At 49.2% G+C, this 18095-nt stretch overlaps 2 protein-coding genes across 21 annotated transcripts in view; one reads left to right on the top strand and one right to left on the bottom strand.

The window, feature by feature from the left end:
* The window catches only part of YEATS2 (YEATS domain containing 2), a 108309-nt gene extending 100116 nt beyond the window's left edge, over positions 1-8193 (top strand). For 13 of the 17 annotated variants that reach the window (XM_021069918.1, XM_021069915.1, XM_021069916.1 and 10 more), the window contains 5 exons: positions 656-857; positions 2989-3215; positions 4028-4102; positions 4934-5007; positions 6431-8183. In XM_021069918.1, the coding sequence (XP_020925577.1) occupies positions 656-857; positions 2989-3215; positions 4028-4102; positions 4934-5007; positions 6431-6539 (687 nt within the window). In that variant the 3' untranslated portion in view covers positions 6540-8183. Of the gene's footprint in view, positions 1-655; positions 858-2988; positions 3216-4027; positions 4103-4933; positions 5008-6430 lie in introns of all 17 variants that reach the window. The other 4 variants (XM_021069914.1, XM_003132559.6, XM_021069909.1 and 1 more) reach the window with 2 other exon arrangements.
* On the bottom strand, positions 454-17544 carry MAP6D1 (MAP6 domain containing 1). 4 transcript variants are annotated; one of them, XM_021069929.1, is made up of 6 exons: positions 17099-17544; positions 12345-12462; positions 10689-11791; positions 10153-10242; positions 7715-7842; positions 454-7337 (listed from the first exon to the last, which is right to left on the bottom strand). In XM_021069929.1, the coding sequence occupies exons 1-3, from the start codon at positions 17476-17478 to the stop codon at positions 11711-11713; spliced, it is 579 nt and encodes a 192-aa protein (XP_020925588.1). In that variant the 5' UTR covers positions 17479-17544; the 3' UTR covers positions 454-7337; positions 7715-7842; positions 10153-10242; positions 10689-11710. The 4 variants fall into 4 exon arrangements, with proteins under 4 accessions (XP_020925588.1, XP_020925587.1, XP_020925590.1 ...); XM_021069928.1 differs by having other exon boundaries at positions 6407-7842; XM_021069931.1 differs by lacking the exon at positions 10689-11791 and having other exon boundaries at positions 6407-7842; positions 17099-17542.

Consider the following 18095-nt stretch of genomic DNA (forward strand, 5'->3'; position numbering starts at 1 on the left):
GAGAAAATAACCAAAGCACATGTGTATTCTGGCTGCTCCCATAAACCTTGTCATATGGAACAGTGATCAGATTTGCAGCATGTTTTGTTGAGTATATGATGGTAGAACTTTTTCCTTAGTTAAAAATCTTATTCTTTAAAGACTTGTAGCTAGTCTTTGAAAGATCTACTTTCTTCTGCATTGGTAAAAATTTCTAAAAATTGGTAAAAGAATTATATATATTAAACTTAAATACTTATTGAGTACTTACACTATGGGAGCCACAATGCCAGACAGTGGGGTTATAAGAGGAAGCAGCTTATACAGAGGCATGCTTAGGAAGCCTTGAAAACATCAGCAATGGGATTGGAGGAGGCTGGAGAGGGAGGGGAAGTAGGAGACCACGGGTAGAAACCAAATAAAAAACTTTAAAAGGCCAAACCTAGGAATATTAGTTTTATTTCATAAGCATTGGGCAGAAGTTCTTTTACTTTTTTTTTTTTTTTTTTTTGACCAAGGAGTAACACCATTGTTTTTTGGTTTTTTTTCCTTAGAAAAAAATGATTCTAACAAGTTAGCATGGTAATTTACAATTGGGTGATTTATTTAAACGTACTTCTAAAGTGGAAGAATTTGATTATGGTTTCCCTTCCCACTTCCCCAATTTTTTTTTAAGTGGCAAAGAGCAATGACAATGCGAAAAGTCTTACAAGAAATACTGGAAAAGAATCCACGGTTTCACCACCTGACTCCCCTTAAAACCAAGCACATTGCTCACTGGTGTCGCTGCCACGGCTACACCCCACCTGACCCTGAGAGCCTGAGGAGTGAAGGGGATTCAATTGAGGATGTGCTGACCCAGATCGACAGTGAGCCAGGTAAGTGTCAGGGGAGACTCAGAGCATCACCACAGCAGAGAGGTTTTTCCATGTTACACGCACTCATCTCTCAGCCTCCACAGTTCTTGGGCCTCATCAGCCCCAGCAGTTTTCAAGTGCTCTGTCCTTCAGCTGAAGTGAAGGGACCCGAGGACTCCAGGAGCTGCCTTGGAAAACAGGAGCCTTTGCTAACCTCTGGCCGTGTGTCCCACCTGCCCCCCAGGACACCCCCTACAGAATTACTTGTGCCCAAGTGTCCCAAGTGCTGTGTCCCGGCCAGGCATGTTCCAGCCCATGGCATGCACCAGACACACACCTTTCGTTCAGGAGCTCCCCCTCCTCAGCATCATTTCTCCTTGGAAGACTTTCCTGACCACTTCCTTTCCTCCAGGTAGAAGTAACTTCTTCCTTTGTGACCTTATATTCACCCCCCACATAGACAAGTCTTTGCAGCCTCCTTAAAGATGGAGATGAGGTCTTATCTGTTACTTTCTCTCCAAAACCTAGCTAGGAAGTGTTGGAGGCACAGGTGTGAACAGCTAATAATGTTGCAGATAAAAAGCTTTTTTTTTAGGGCCTCACTCTTGACATATAGAAGTTCCCAGGGTAGAGGGTTGAATGGGAGCTGCAGCTGCCAGCCTATACCACAGTCATAGCCATGCCAGATCCGAGCCATGTCTGTAACCTACACCACAACTCGCAGCAACACTGGATCGTTAACCCACTGAGTGAGGCCAGGGGTCAAACACACATTCTCATGGATACTGGTCAGGTTGGTTTCCCCTGAGCCACAATGGGAACTCCCTGTTGCAGATAAAATGAATTGTTTTATGATAAAGATACAAATAACAGAGCTCTAAGTGGGCAGGTGTCAAGGGGGAGCTATGCATAAAACAAACATGGGGAGAATATTTTGAGTTTCATCTTAAAGAATAAGAAGGGTTGTTTTCTCTTCTCAACCCCATTTCTACAGAAAAACAGGTGCTCCATTCCCCCCGTCTGAGAGAACTAGAAACACAGGGGGGCCTTTAAGACTTAAGTCCCATTTTCTCCATGAAACTTTTCTGAGAACCCAAAGGCAAGGCGACCTCTCTTTTCTCTTATCTGCAGTGACATCTAATGTCAGAACCTTAAGGGTTTGTCAGACTTACATATCTAAGCTCTTTGGCAAGCAGAGACCATGTCCGTACTTCTGTGCTTCACCGGTAGTATACGCAGAACCGGCCCAGGGCTTCTGTTACTGTGGCTGATTAACCTGTGAGTGCCCGGCCTACAGTAGCACAGGATGCCAGGAGCTGGATGCTCTGCCATCACCCTGCGGGGTGCCCTTAACCCCCTCGTGTAGCTGCTCTGGACCTCTTGTTACTTAGCCATAAAGTGAAAGGGGTGCCCTAGAAGATTCCCAGAGCCCCTCCAGGCTTTACAGTTCTTTTTTTTTTTTTTTTTTTTTTTTTTTTTTGGCTTTTTTAGGGCCACACCCATGGCATATGGAGGTTCCCAGACTAAGGGTTGAATCAGAGCTACAGCTGCTGGTCCACACCGCAGCCACAGCTACACCAGATGCTTGACCCACTGAGGGATCACACCCACATCCTGGTGGATACTGGTTGGATTTATTTCCGCTGAGCCACGATGAGAGCTCCCCTGGCTTTACAGTTATAATACTCTTCGTTGGGCTTTGTATAAATCAGCTTATTAAAGATTGGATGCATGGTATACACTAAAATGTTAATAGTACTTATCTCTGAGCAGTGAGAAGAGGGGTGCCTTATAATTTCTCCATTATGCATTTTAAATTGTTCAGATTTAAAATTTGAAAAAAAAAAAATCCGTGGGGTGGGAAGATGACCTCATTTTTGGTGGCGTAAGTCAGAATTGTGTGCTGCTTTGACTTAGGTTGCCCTTAACATCATCACATCTACCTTTACACAAGATGCCTGTCTTGCTGCTTGTCTGCCTTATGACTTCTTAGTTCTCATAATTATAGATCCGTAGAATTTCAGAACTGGAAAGAAGGTCAGCTTCCTTGATACCCTTCTTCTTTGGCTCTCAGGCTGTTGGTCTTTTGGGGAGGGGAAGTCCCTCTCTTTTGTCACCACAGCTGCCATAAGACTGATCACCTCTCATTTAGAGTGCCCATCATCATTCTCCTCTGCTGACAACCTCTGCCGGAAACTGGAAGACCTGCAGCAGTTTCAGAAGAGCGAGCCGGAGAATGAGGAGGAAGTGGACATCCTCAGCCTCTCGGAGCCACTAAAGATAAACATCAAAAAGGAACAGGAAGAGAAACAGGAAGAAATGAAATTCTACCTGCCACCAACGCCAGGCTCTGAATTTATTGGTGACATCACACAGAAGGTAGGGGGTTGAGGCCTGTGCTGCTGGATCCCTCACCAGGTTTGGCCTTAGAACCGACAGCAGACGTTCTGCTGAAGTCTGTGTGGTCTCCTTCTGCCAGTAAACCCAGGCTCTGCTCTGAGCACCTGCCTTCCCACATCAGGGCCCTGAGGCAAGAACACGAATTACATTGTAGATGTTGCTCCTTGAACGTGGAATCGAAGCAAAGGCAGCTAGATACAGGCAGTTTTTTACTTTTCATCTTGTCTCTCGTTTGCCTCAGTAGAAGCATCTGTCCCTCATGAGGTGTGTCATAATGAGCTTTCCCTGACATTGCTAAAGCCCAGGTGCCCTGCCTGGGTGTGGATGTGGCACCCACTGCCCTTACAGGACAGCAGAGAATTACCAGCCCACCCCTGAGGGAACTCGGCTGTGCCTCAGTGTTTGCTTACACTTACAAGAGCAAATGAAAAACGGGGCAGTTTCCAATAATCCCTTCACCACCTTTTGCAAGTAGGGCCTCAGAGTCCGATTCCAGGCTTTACAATGTGTTGACCCCCACCATCAGAATTCATGGCAAATCCTTTATTCTCCCAGCAAGGAGATCTGGGGAGTAAGAGCAGGATTATGATAGCATTTTTAACAATCCCTCAGAAACATGGAGTGACAGAACAGCAAATGGCTCCAGTTGCTATATTCTGTGTTTCTTCTCCATGAGTTTTATCTAGAATGTTTGGAGGGTTATTCTTCCACCCAGATATCCTTGCATATCAGAGGATGTGCTTGTTTTTAATGTAGAAGTAGGAACAAATGGCTTCCTTCTGCTCTTCCAGATTGGAATCACCTTGCAGCCTGTGGCACTTCACAGGAATGTGTATGCGTCGGTGGTGGAGGACATGATTTTAAAGGTGGGTGCCTATGGGCAGCGGAGGGGCTGTGAACTGCCCCAGGGGCTGAAGCAGTGAGGGGCCGGCCGGGCAGGACAGTTTGGATCTCAGGCTACCTTGAGTAAGGGACAAGGACAGAAGTAGAAGATGACAGGCTTTAAGATTCTTTTTTTCCCTGTTTTTTAGGGCCGCACCTGTGGCATGTGGAAGTTCCCACACTAGGGATTGAATCAGAGCTGTAGTTGCCAGCCACAGCCACAGCAACTCAGGATCTGAGCGTGTCTGTGACTGAAACCACAGTTCATGGCAACACCGGAACCTTAACCCACTGAGCAGGGCCAGGGATCAAACCCGCATCCTCATGGATACTAGTCAGGTTCGTTTCCAGTAAGCCACAATGGGAACTCCAAAGATTTTTTTTTTTTCTTCTGATTTTTAAATGAACCAAATTGTAGTTCCTCTGAATGTCAAAGCATCAACATCAAGAGTTTGTGTTTGGAGTTCCCTGGTGGCCGAGTAGTTAAGGACTCAGCGTCATCACTGTTGTGGCTCAGGTTACACTCTCTGGCCCAGGAACTTGTGCATGCTGCAGGCAGGAAAAAGCAAACAAAAACAATATCTGACTATGAAAACTATAGTTGGACATAATTTCTGACCATTCAGAATTTCTCAGAGTCATGGTCTCTATCACTGTGGCCTACTGTTTGTAATCTATTATTTGAACCTTTAATTTTTCCTTAAGAACTTTTGGTCCTTAGATACAGTTGTTAGGGTTTGGGATGGGGTCAGCTGCATCCTTTCTTGCCAGCAAGCAGATGGCCATTTTGAGAGTAACAGCATCTTCTGTCGTAGGCGACGGAGCAGCTGGTCAGTGACATCCTGAGACAGGCTTTGGCGGTTGGATACCAGGCAGCATCTCACAACAGGTACCGTACCTCTTTAATCAGTGGCGTCGGGCTCACAGATATTTCCGGACAGTTGCCCACAAAGATGTTTTGTACCTAAATCAGTCCAGTGGGAGGTAGGGGTGTCAGGGCTGGGGACATTCTCAGAGCCAGACTGAGGCGGGTCTGCTTGATGGTTTTGGGAGAATTTCTTGGTTGTGCCTCCCCGCTGCCCCAGCTCTGTAACTTCCCCATCTCCACTGCTTAGACACTGTTCAGTTGGCCTCTGGTATGTTACAAGGTTGAGTAAATAGCAGCCCTTTGCAGTTAAAGGTAACAACAGTGTCCACTTCATGTTAGACTTGGGGCCAGGTACTTGCATATATTACCTAATTTGTTTATCATTGCAGAACTCATGCTCCCTTTTTTAAAAATCGGGAACCCAGGTTCTGAAGGGTTATCTTGTTTGGCTTTCCTAGCCAAGTACATGATAGAACCTAGATTTAAACTTAGATCTCATTGGCTCTAAAGCCTGCAAGCTCACCACTGCTCTTTGCAGCCTCTCTCATTGTCATTGATTGGGACTCTGCATTTTGCTCTTTTCCTGGGCCCTGACAGAATGGTAGACAGGCCTTTGTTCTACATTTGGTCGTTCCCTTCAAAGGAAACAAATTAACTGTATTCCATTGCATGTAAAGGCTGCCATAAATTAATAGAATCTTAACAGCGTACCCAAAGACATGAGGAGGCCTGAATCAGAGGAATATTATTAGGTCAGACTGGACAGGAACATAACACATGGGGCAGTCTAGACAGTCCTTTATGAAAAGCAGGGGACAGAGGAGTTCCAGTAATGCTGCTTGTTGTCCTACTTGAAATCTGAGAGTGGGCTGAGTGCCTCTGGCCCCCTGCTCACCTCCATGGTCCCAGCTGTGGAGACACAGAGTGACCTGACTGCTTTTGATAAGAACACGAACATCACACCCCAGCATAACACCATCTCCCATCTTTCCAAGGGACGGGAAATGTGGCCCTTGTGTTCCGTGGTGCTTTGACTCCGTTTTTACTGGCCAAGACTGAATTATAGTATCATTCTGTTCTGCGCTCCACTTTACTTCCTTTATCTTTTCTCAGTCCTCAAAGTCTTTTTTTGTTGGTTTGTTTTACCTTAATCATTCAATCAACTTCTTGAAATCTGTCTCCTGCCTATGAGTGGGAAGTCCCATTTGAGCCCTAAATAGAGCTGGCTGTGAAGAGGTCACATCTCACCAGAGTCAAAGGAATTAGTGGGAAAGAAGAGAAAGGGAGGAAGAGAAGCACCTGGCCGCTCCCCATCCCCAGAGTAGCACCAAACCATCATTATCCCCGCCTGTTAGGGCCTGTACACAGATGGTCCTTTCGTAGCTTAACTGATTAAATTATGTAGAGAGAGAATCACTCCTCATATCTTTGTTTTTTGGACCAGGATTCCCAAAGAAATTACAGTGAGTAATATTCACCAGGCCATTTGTAACATTCCTTTTCTGGACTTCCTCACAAATAAACATATGGGGATTCTGAATGAAGATCAATGAATGGAACGAAGAAGGCCCTAGGAAAGCAGGATTCAAAGCCTCGAACTGTGATGACTCTTCTGTTTGGGAGAGCAGGTCATTCTCTGTGCGTCAGAATATCATGGCCACCAAGCTGTTGGCTCCACCTAACACCACCAGAGCGTCAGTCCCAGGTCAGATCCCTTTAGGACAGAAGTCTGTTTCCTGATTGCAGCGTGAAGACGAGAGTGGGTGCATGCTCTGGCAGCTGGCTTTTGTTCACCGTGCACACTCCGTCAGTCTCAGAGTGGGGCAGGCCATGTATACCAGGCCCTTCTCTCCTCTGGGTGTTTTCCAAGGGACAACCTTGGGCCCGAGACTCCTTGCATGAGATGGAAAAGGGGTCTAGCAAGCTAGAGATTCCACCCATCCTGTGGGCTGGGGTTATAGGCAGCTGGTAACATCTGGAAGGAGGGTCAGGCTTCACACTCAGCAGTGGCCGTGGTGAGGAGAATCCACACTCAGCCCTCGGGAGTCGGCTCAGGAAGTGGTGAGGCTGTGTGGAGAACACCCAGGCCTCGGAGGCTGAAGCTGGGCAGAATTTCCTGGAGCACAAGAGAATTACTGCACCCAGCCTCAGAGCACTGTCAAGGGATGGGCAGAACCCAGCACAGGTCAGGAAGAGTTTTGACTACAACCAGGAAAGGTCTTACTTTGTTAGTAGTAGACACACCCACCAATCCCAGACACTCTGCAGACGTACACAAGCCTCGAGTGCTGCCGGGCGGAGAGCTGGTTTCACACCATTTGCACCGTCTGCCGGAGCTTCCGCAGCCAAATCTGTGTGGAGAGGCCAGTGGGGAGCAGCCCATCAGTCATTTTGGTGTCCTCCTCTTCTTTGTCAAGGAGTCTTTCCCAAGAAGTGTTTCAGACAAACCCTTTGAGTGCCTTAAAGGTAGAGAAATGACTGCTGAAGCTGACAGGGATGTCAGTGCTGGGAAGCAGAACGAATTGTGTCAGAAGCAGAGCCCCTCTCAGGAAGCAGGCATGGACAGAAGAAGGAAGGTTAGCAGCGCCCTGTGTGATGTCCAGTTTCATTAAAGAACCTCTGCCCCAATCTTTCTGACAGTCTGTGTGGAAGTTAAGAATTTATTCTCAGTTAGGAATCTGCTCCAAGAGAATTTGAAACCCTATGAGTCAGAGTCAGAGAAACTTACCCAAGCAGGATAATCCGTGTTTTCATGAATCCTCTAGATGTTTGAGTCGGGAAAAGGCAGGGAGGCAGTGACCAGAAGCCTGTCCTTTTTATGCAGCATCTGAGGAGGGCAGGTGCAGGAGGATCTGTCTGTTCAGTAAGGGAGAGGGAGGGCCCTGGCTTAGTAATAAAATAGTGTTGCTAAAAAGGCTCAGATCTTCTATATATCAATACTCCAGACAAGGTTAATGGATAAGTGTAAAAATTCATTCAGCAGTGGACTGTGACTCGGATCTGCAGGATGGAAGATTTGATCCATATTACAGATTGTTATTTCAGATATGAATAACCCCAAGAAATTATCTTTTTGCAAAAAAAAAAAAATAGTAAGTATAATAGTCCCCATATATGTCAATGTTTGCAATGTATTTGTATCATAATGTGTAACATAATTGTGGAACAAAAATACCTACAATAAATCTTTGACTATTTGAGATGGGATTTTCTGAGTTTGGAGCACTGCACTTGGGTAGTGTTTTTCTTACGTTAGGTTACAAAGAGCTGGGATGGGGCAGAGGTAAAGGTGTTTATTTAAATGAATTCTTCCACTTCTTTCCAAAAAGAATTTGCAGCTAAATAAAATAAAGGATTACAGATATATAAAAATCTGCAGAAAATTTGGAAGATGTGTGGACATAGTGATTTCTGACAGCTTTGGGGCAATGGAGAACTACCTAACGAGCTCAGAGCCCCCTCAAAGTCAAGCCCAGACCTCAAAGCTCCTGTTGTCTAACGAAGAAACACCCTGGTTTGAGTGGCAAGAGAGAAGGAGTCTGTGCTGAGGCCTCAAAAGAATTACTCTAGTGACCCAGTCCTGTTGGGACCAGCTGCTGTCACAGTGGCTAAAAAGTTACAGAAAGTGCAGAAATAGTTCAGAAATGACTACTGTTTATAGCCACCCTTAATAAGAGCTCAAGGCTTTGATAACTTTGGTTCTTGAAAGGTAAGAAGTCCTGCGGAGAGAACGACATGTGACACAGTCCAGATATGTGGCTCTTTTGGGACCAGACTTGATTAGTGTCCGTCTTTAGGGAGTTGAGTGGTCTGAAAGGAGGAGGAGAGGGGCCATTGCTTAGCCCCCCTTCCTGAATGTTATTTGTTTCAGCAGCCACAGGACAGACAGCCTAGTGTCACAGGCAGTACCTTAATTGGAGATGCCCTCTTCCTGACCGATGGGGCCAGTGGGACTGACCTTGCTCAAGGGTAAGGTCCGCTGTCTGCCCCAGGATGGGCACAGGGCCATGGTGTTCTCAGCAGCTGATTTTGGGAGTTTGACCTAAAATCCTGGAGTTATTACAGGTATGGAAGTATTAGTATTTGTAATGGGTTTTCTAAGTCTGAAGCACCCTGGTGCAGAGAAAGGCGGGACTTTAAATGCTGATGAAAGGACGTGAGGCGGTGGGGGCTGCCCTCTGCTTGGGCCTCCTCACGCTGATCAGGCTGCCACTGTTGTACTGGCTCTGGTTGTGGAATAATTAATACTGAACTCTTTCTTTTGGCTGAAACTAGCTAACAGATTAAACTGCTTTTAAATTTTTGAGTAAATACAAAAATGATTTGTAGAAACCTTAGCAAATAATTGTAAGGTGTAAAACATTTTAAGTTACCTGTAGCTCCCCTTCTCAAAGATAACCACCATTAATAATCCGGTGCGTTTCTGTCTTTGTATTATATATATAACCTATGTGAGTTGGAACCACGTGGTTGAGGCTGTTACTGTGTCAGTTGCTTCTTAAGGCAGCGCCACTAACATTGTATCTTAAAGCCTTATGTTAAGACCCAGAGTGAGTGGGAGGAAGGTTCTTTGGAATCCAGATCTAATAACGAAGAGTAGGAAGGAAGGCTGTTGCGCTAGGGTGTTCGTGAAAAGCTGTTCTTGGGCTGCGGGATGCCTCCCGGAGGTCAGGCCTGTCTCAGGCCGTGGGTGCTACCCCCGCTGCTGCAGAGCTGATGCTGATGGGAGGGGGCAGCCTGCTTTTCCCAACTCAATGAAAGGGCTCCCCAGGCAGGCTCTAGGGAAAGGCCAGTTCTACTGTGTGACATGGGCAGGCACCTCAGATGGACCAGATCTGTAGATGAGGGTAAAGCCGGCTCCCAGGAAGAGACACTTGGATAGGAGAGAATAAGGACGGCAGCTGGGCTTTGTTGGCCGTTTACTGTACTGAGCACCAAGCACAGAAACACGAATTCTCTTAGCAGGGTATGGCGGGGGTGTATTATCCTCATGTTGCAGATAAGGAAACAGAAGCCTAAACTGCTGGCAGCTAAGTGAGTGGAAAAGCCAAGATCTGAGCCCAAGCCTAGCTTCACAGACAGTCCTTTTACCCCAGGCTCCTGGCAGGGTTTGGGGGGGGAGTAATTGAAAGAGGAGGTTGGTGGGTTCCATAAAATACTACATACGGCACCATTGCGACTGCAGCCCAGGGTGAGAAGCCTCAGAACCTACAAGCCTCCAAGGGACAGCAGCAGTAGCCAAGGCACATCACAGTCCTGTGACCGAGAGGAGGATAAAGGAAGACATGAGAAGGTGCTCATGTTTGTAAGTAATTTAAAGAAATAAGTTAACAAGAAATTGAAACAGTACATTTGCATTTTAGTAAAATCTGAGATTGTACAGTTAATCTGTTTGCTTCTCACAGAATGCCCAGCAGGCAGTCTCTTTTCTCTTAGAAACATCTAACATGCAAACCAATGAAGTCTGAAATAATAGAACCCTTTGTGTAAGCATATGGTTTTGCTTTTCTCTTTAAAATTATTCTCTCAGAGCATTTCCTTTGTTGGAACAAGGAGAAGGGCTGTGCCTGCTGGAGCCAGGAGCTAGCACCTCTGAGGGGACGGCCCCCTCGCAGCCTGAGCTGGAAACACGCCCCACCTCCCACTCTTGAGCTGCTTCTAAAACCTGAACGCCACCTCCTGTGGCGAAAGTAAATGCTCACCTAGCTAAGCCCCTTGTGGGCTGGAGGGGAATAAAGATCCGAGGGGAAATCCTTGAGTTTCCTTAGCAATACTGTCCCAAGCTGGTGCCTCTCAGGTGTAAAAGGAACACAGACTCCTTCAGATGTTTCAAGGGCTGCTGTGCAAAGAGGGGACCAAGCTGGTTCCAGGTGGCTCCATTAGCTGGAATTTATCGAGAAAGTCAGGAGAGGGCCTTCCAAAAACAAAATGAGCTGCCTCCTCGACAGGTAGTGAGCTCCCTGTAATGAGGTGACTTTTTAAAGGTCTTTTAGGGAATGAGGTTAATGCCACCCTTTCCCCCCCAAAGCTCTGTTTTTAGCCAGTGTGTATAGTAGTTCCCATCTAGTCATTAATATGTTAAGGGGACAGCACTGGAGCTTGTGAGGTTCAAAACCCTACCACATGGTAAATGTCATTGGTTTGGTACTTCACTCATCCCAAGAAATGTTTGGTTAAAACCAGGGTCATCTTGGCCATAAAGAAATTGTCTTTAAAGTTGAAACGGTATGATTGATACTTTGTTTCTTTGGGAATTTCTCCCTGGTTACTCGTTGGCATCATCATGAGTCCCATGCAGGGGATAACCTAAGATTTCTCGTACAGCCTGAACGAGTGAGCCTTTTGCAGGACTATCCAAGGCTATTGCCTTGGGTTACCATAGGTTATAAAATTATCATGCAGCCTGGGAGGACAAAGGGGACATTACTGGATCTTCCGAGGACCTATTATGTCCATATTCCTCAGCCCCCAGGGACCAGTTCTTGGTAGAGTTGATCAAGTTCTTCAGATTTAAAAACCGAAGGGCAGCCAAACGAGGCAGTTAAAGATCCAAAGCCTTCTGCACACTTCTTGAGGAAGAAGAGGGTGGCGTGGTGTCCCTCCTGGGCCTCTGTTCTGCCCGCGAGGAGCGGTGCCTCTGCACAGGGTCCATCCGGACCAAGACCTCACCCAGCCCCTGGGGCACGGGTTCTGTTGCCCAGGGCTCACTCCTCTCGATGGACAGTCACACGTTGAGGATCCGGGGTGCAGGGGCCTGGAAGATGGCTGAGGGATTAGGGGTGAACTTCTTCCTCACCTCAGGGACCTGAGACAGACATGAAATGTTGCCACAGATCAGTGGAAACATGGCCTTTTCCTCGACTTTCCCCCTACCCATGAATCCAGGGAAAACATCCCCACTCTGCCATCCTCGAAAGTTGCTGAACCGAAGGGTCTTCAGGGGAAACGTGCATGTGCATTTGCAGCCGCGTGGACCCTGGAGTCTGCTTCTGAAGCCTCCTTTGGGTTGAGTCAGGAAGCTGAGCAGCCCCACCTCCCATCCATCGCCTCCTCTCACGAATGCCAAGCACTGGGAGGGCTTGTCAGTGGTCAACGGTAAGAGTGGGATTTAGGAGGGGAAGAGACCCCCTGCTCCCCAGAGACGCCAGCACTAGGGGGACACACAAGCGGCAACAAGAAGCACCTTGGTTTTCTGTTTGAGAGGGATGATTGGCTCTCTGACACCACTGTCCCTGTATAATGCCATCCTACACCATCCAAATCTGACTCCTTGTCCCTAACCTGGAAAAAGACCTCTGTCCTCAGCCCTGCAGCCAGGCACTCAGCCCCTCATCCCACAGCATCAGCTTCGGACTGACCTGGAAGCCAGCCCCAGGGCTGCCGTCCCATCTGGAGCTGTGGGTTGTGATGACTGTGGTGGGTTTCACCTTTGTGGATTTGGACGGTTTCACTCCAGTCCAGGCCTGGAATTCCTGTCTGGAACAGAGGACACATCACAGCCTTGCACAGAGCCATCCTCTCCCCTAGCCCCTCAGAAGCTATTGCCTTTGCCACGGGCTTCCGTGTTCCTGGCCAACACCCGTCCACTGCTGAGATGCTGCTTTGGCTGCAAATGTTCCTTTCTCTCCTTAAAAAGGCAGAACCAGCGGAAGAAGCACAGACTCCGGACTAGCCCTCTGCTTCTGAGAGCTCCACTGGGAGGTCTGCTCACCCCAACCCCACAGGGCATAGGAGCAGAAACTTTCTCCCCTGTTGCCAACAGGCACAGGATGCATGGGAAGCTCCAGCAGCAGTTGGGATCCTCCTGTCCCGGCAGGCACCTGGCCTGCACGGGGCCTTAAGGGGAGCACTTTCCAGCCGTGCCCTCCAGGGCTCCCTCTCTCGTCTCCAGGCCACTTCAAAGGGTCCTGGAAGCCCAGAACCAGCGAAGTCGCTCACCTCCAGCCCATGTCACTGGCGGACCTTAGATCCTGAGGAGGTGCTGGCCTGGACAGTGCACAGCACAGTCCTCCATAGTTACCACTTAGGAGGAAAATGAGGCTCAGGGTTATGTTTAATTTTTAGTAATTTTTTAATTATCTGCTGCAAAAGGGAATAAATCATGGTGACTCTCTCAAGAAACTAAAGATGGCCTGGCTTTTGCCTGTTGCTGTGTGCTCGTGCAGTGCAGGGAGGGATGGTGGTCTGCCCCCGGCTTGGGGTAGAAGCTCCCTGGAGGGAAGGGACAAGGCTGGCACAGCCTAGCTCCTTGTGCTCAGCGTTCCATGTTCTTTAACTCTTCAATTCCTTTAAACAAACAAAAGAAGACCTATTTTAATTCTATCAACTACACTATTAAATGGCAGAGCGCTCCCGTGCCCACAGGAACCCTTGTCATAGTGATGTTGTAGGGGAAAGTGTCCAGCTGGCCGGGGGCAGCACCCACATGTGGGCTGGGTCTGAGCCTATCTCCCATCCACAGTCCTGGCAGGATTCCAGGCCCTGAGGTCAACAAAGCTGCCTTTTCTCCCTGGCAGCAGCACAGCTGGGCACCACTGGGCAGGCCACGTGTGCAGAGAGCAGCTGTGTTTTTTCATGGTCAGCACTTGGGTGCCAGGAAGTGAACTGGGCCAGGGCCCTATCAGATAATTTTTGCTTCCAAAGCTGCAAGGTTTCAAGACCAGCTGCCCAAGCCATCTGCTGCTCTGTTTCCTCTGGGAAGCAGGTCCTCCCCTGGGTGTGCCCTTCTGTTCCCAAACTGAGCTGTGCCTTGGGCCAGGCAGCCCAAGCCTGCTACCTCAGGGTGGTTGCAGGGGGTCCCAGAGCAGGAGGCAACCAGAGCCAGGAGCTAGAGCAGTGCCTGTGGCTGCTCCTGGGGCAGGGCTGGTACTAGAGCTAGGAGCAGGGGAGATACTACAGTGGGGATGGAGAAGGGACACTGCAGACAGGGCCTGGTAACTGCCCAGAAGAGGAAGCAGGCAGACTCATGGCTCTACATGAGATAATAAAAATACCGGACTAGCCAAGTTCACTGTGCCTCCCCCCACCAAGCAGACTCCACTATCATCCACCTCATGGGAGCCTCAGCTGGACTCTGAGGGCCACAGTCCCTCCCACCGAGAGGCAGAGGACCACTCAGGGTATCATAGACTGAGGATCCTGGGCCTGGGTTGTCAGCCCAAAACGGCTTCAAGCAAATCGCTTAACTTCCCTGAGCTTTCAAGTTGGACAGTTGGAAAAGAGGGAGTTAAGTCTGGCACTTTGACTATTAGCCCTTTAACTGACTCAACCCAGGAAGGAGGGAGGAAGATGACTGAGGAAGGAGATCGTCCAGAAGTGGGAGAAGCTAGAGTTCTGGAGGGGGAGACTCTAGAAGGAACTGGTCAGGAGGAGAGTCCCAGGCTGGCAGTGGGCAGGACCCCGCTGCCCATCTGGCTGAGCGAGTGAGGCAGGTCAGTTCTCACCTGGAGACCAGGGCCCTGGCAAGGAAGGAACTGCTGGGGTGAAGAAAAGTAGCCACAGTACTATGATCTCTTAGGTTCCCTGTGAGCATCTTTCAAGAAGGCAAGCGGGATGGAGTCGCTCATGTCAGTAGTAGAGCCAGGAGGTAGAGGGTCCCAGAAGTCAGCTGGCATGGTGCTGGGGGAGCCAAGTTCAGCAGTGACCTGTGTCTCTGCCAGGCAGCCCAGCTCTTACTATTTCTGCTTTACAAATGAGGAAAGGGTCAGAGGGACAAGAGATCCACCAAGCTTAGACACCAGGAGTGAGAGCTAAGAGCTCAGTGTGTCCCAACGCTTGTCGATATCTGCTCACCCCTGATCAAGGAACTGCCTGATCCAGAGGCGGCAGCATCTTAGGGGATGATAACCTGTTGGGGGCATCAGTTTAGCCTCTAGGTAAGACACACTCAGATTCCACTCTGCTCTGCTCTGCGTGAGCTCACAACAGCCACTCAGGTTGCTCATCTGTAGAGTGGGAACAGCAAGAACTGAACTGATCCCAGAGGGTTAGTGTGCATCTTCGGGAGACAATACATGGGAACCCCGAAGCCTGGTGCCTGGCTCATGCTAACCAAAGAGTATTAACTAGTACCTTTAGTATCACTTGAGCTGGAAGGACCAGCAAGACATTTCAATCTGCCATCTGCTCATCAAAGGTGAGGGACTGCTTCTAAAAGCTCAGCCTTCACTGGACACTCCCAGTGAGCAGCTCAGCACCAGGCGAGGCTCACCCATCACACTCAATCCTAGTTATTAGAAAGCGCTTCCCTTCCTTAAGCTGAAGCCTTCTCCCTGCCAGCTCTGCCCTGGGTCTGCACATTTGAGGGTGCTGCACACTCAGGACTTCTGGCCTTTGAGACCCATCACCACTCAGGCCACTGCAGCTGGTTCAGGGTCTGGTCATGCATCAGTTAGCACTGTCCACTGCCTGCCTAGGGCCTGGCACTGTGGCTCAGTGTTTGTTCCACCCAATGTCCTTGCCTGCGTTTCTGCAGCTCAGTTTGAGCACACATCCCTGAACACAGGCCTCACCCTGCAACAGTCACTCCCACTGAATTCCTTAAAACCTGCATGTCCATGAAGGCACCTCTGGGAGATGGAATGTTCCACCTGTCTTGATTATGGTAGTGATGCCCAGCTGTATACTTATAATGGATGGAAATTTTACCTCAATACATTTGCCTTTTTTTTTTTTTAACAGTTGCTTTTTAAAAGTAATAAAATTATAGGGAAAAGTTCATACCTTTTGGTCTTTAATTCCACAGGTAGGAATTTATACTAAAGAAATTATGGTATAAGCAAAGACTGGTATAAGCAAAGAATGCTTATCATAGAAATTATTTTTCTCTAAAAAAATTTTGTTAAAGGTAATAAACATATTTTTGAAGCAGTGGCTCAAAAGAGCAAAGGGAAAAGTCCTTCAGTCTCCTTCCACCCCCAGGGAGCATCCACAACTCCTTCCCCTTCTTCCTCTCCCTCGAGATTACCATTTTTTCACGCATCCATGCAGAGGCATCTTACACTTATTTCAGCAGCTATGTATATTTCAGCCCCTTTAAAAACACAAATAGTAGCAGACATACGGTTCTGCATCTTTTTTTGACAGGTACCTATGGAAGATCTACTATCAGGACATTCTGGGTTTCCCAGAGCCCATCCTATGGCAGCGCTATAATTAAAGGATAGTGGAACTGTTTCCATTTTCTGCTGTACAGTGTTAACACATACCTTATATTCCTTAGCTCCCACCCTATGTTCAGGGTTACCTGTAGGGAAAATTTCTGGAAATGAAGTAACTAGATCAAAAGAACAGTGTTTGTAATAGGCCCAAATTAGAAACATTCCTAAACATTCAATGACATGAGAGTAGGTTAGTATTTGGACATACTGCCTACTCATTAAAATTCATGTTGTAGAAGAACATCTAGTAACAGACCTATATACACAAGACATGAAAAAAGTGTACAGTACAAATCTAACCATCGAAGAATTATAAACAGATATGCACTCCAATCCATATTAAGGATTAGAAACAACAGTTTGGGGTAGGATGAAGGGTAAACCCATTTTCTACACTACACAAAATAATTTCTGTGATTTCAAATTTTTCTACAGTGAGTACACATCACTGTTGTAATAAGAAGGGCAAAACCCCTCAGTTGTCCAGGCCAGAGCTGAGGACACATAGGCCTGCCCTCAGTCACTCAGTGGGATCCCCAGGGGACCACCCACTAGGAAGCCGTGCACTTGGTCCTCACCACAAACAGAAGACACTGGCTCAGGCAGCTGGACTGCGCGCACCTCTCCTATGGCTGGGCCCCCCTGGTGGAAGTTAAGGGGAAGCAGGTTTAACTCAGTTGAGGGCAAGCATTTCTGACAGGACTGCCCGAGAAGCCAGCGAGTGAGGCAGTGAGCTCCCCACCGAGGTGAGTCTGGTCAGGGAGCACAGGAGACGCTGGCAGTGCCAGGGACCAAAGCGGATTACCTCAGAGGCCGCCTGCAGCTCTTAAGTTGTGTGTGGGATGGGAGCTCCAGGCTCCTCCTCCCTCCTAACCACCCTGGTGCTCCTGGCTCCCGGGGCTCAGACCCCTCCGACATGGGGCCCAGATACCGTGCGCTCCCCTGACCCTCACCTGTACGACGTGGTCGCCGCTGCAGCTCCGTCCGCATCTCCGATGGGGAGCACATACACCCCCCGGCCAGGGGGCGCTGGGGGCTTGACCCTGCGGCTGCCCGCCCCGGGCCTGCGAGCCTGTGCTGTATCTCTCGGCCCCGCGGGCGCTGTCCACACGCCAAAGTCCCGCTGGTACTGAGTAAGCGGCACGTCCCGGCTGGGGTCCCGGCCGCCCACAGGGGACGGGCACTTGCGCGAGGCGGCACTGCCCGGGCCCGGCTCCTCGATCTCGAGGTCCGAATAGCTGTGCAGGGTCAATGGCACGGCCACGTCGGAGCGGTCCAGCTGGTTCCAGCGCCGCGCCAGGCAGCAGAGGCGGCTGATGCAGGGCCACGCCATGCCGGCCCGGCCGCCGCTCGGCTCCCCGCGCTCCGGCCGCGCTGCCCGCCCGCGGCCCCGCCCCCGCAGCCCTCCCTGCGCCGCCGCAGCTCCGCCCCCTGGCCTAGGGGTGGCCACCCAGGGAGCTGGAGGGCTGGGGACCGCGCCAAGAGGCCAGGGCCGCGTGTGCTGGGATGCAGCAGCCTTGGCGAGGGAAGAGAGCGCGACTGGAGGGGTGCCAAAGCCATAGTGGGTTTGTGGGGGGTAGGGCTAAAACCGCCCGGAGGCATTTACAAGTGTCCAATTTGAAGAATGTTTCGTAATTTAATCCGAAATTCCTTAAATGTTATTTTATAAATTGGACCCAGCTTCGCAGAGGCCGAGGGCTGCCTGGCGACAATTACTAGTTGATTGCCCTGGGCCAGCACCCAGGCCGCAGCACGCCTCCCCAGGGTCTGTGTGGTCTTGCCGACGGGGTAGCAGCCAGATTTGTGCGCGGCTGCACCACGGGGCTCGCAAGCAGGGGTAGAGGCAGAGATGAGAGGATCCACAGGGAAGACCTGCGCTTCCCAGAGAACGCGTGTGTGAATCAGCCTTTATAATGCCAAATTTGTGAAGGCCAATTCAGCTTCCATTGG

Source organism: Sus scrofa, chromosome 13, assembly GCF_000003025.6.
Source record: "Sus scrofa isolate TJ Tabasco breed Duroc chromosome 13, Sscrofa11.1, whole genome shotgun sequence".
In the NCBI taxonomy this organism is placed as follows: domain Eukaryota; kingdom Metazoa; phylum Chordata; class Mammalia; order Artiodactyla; family Suidae; genus Sus; species Sus scrofa.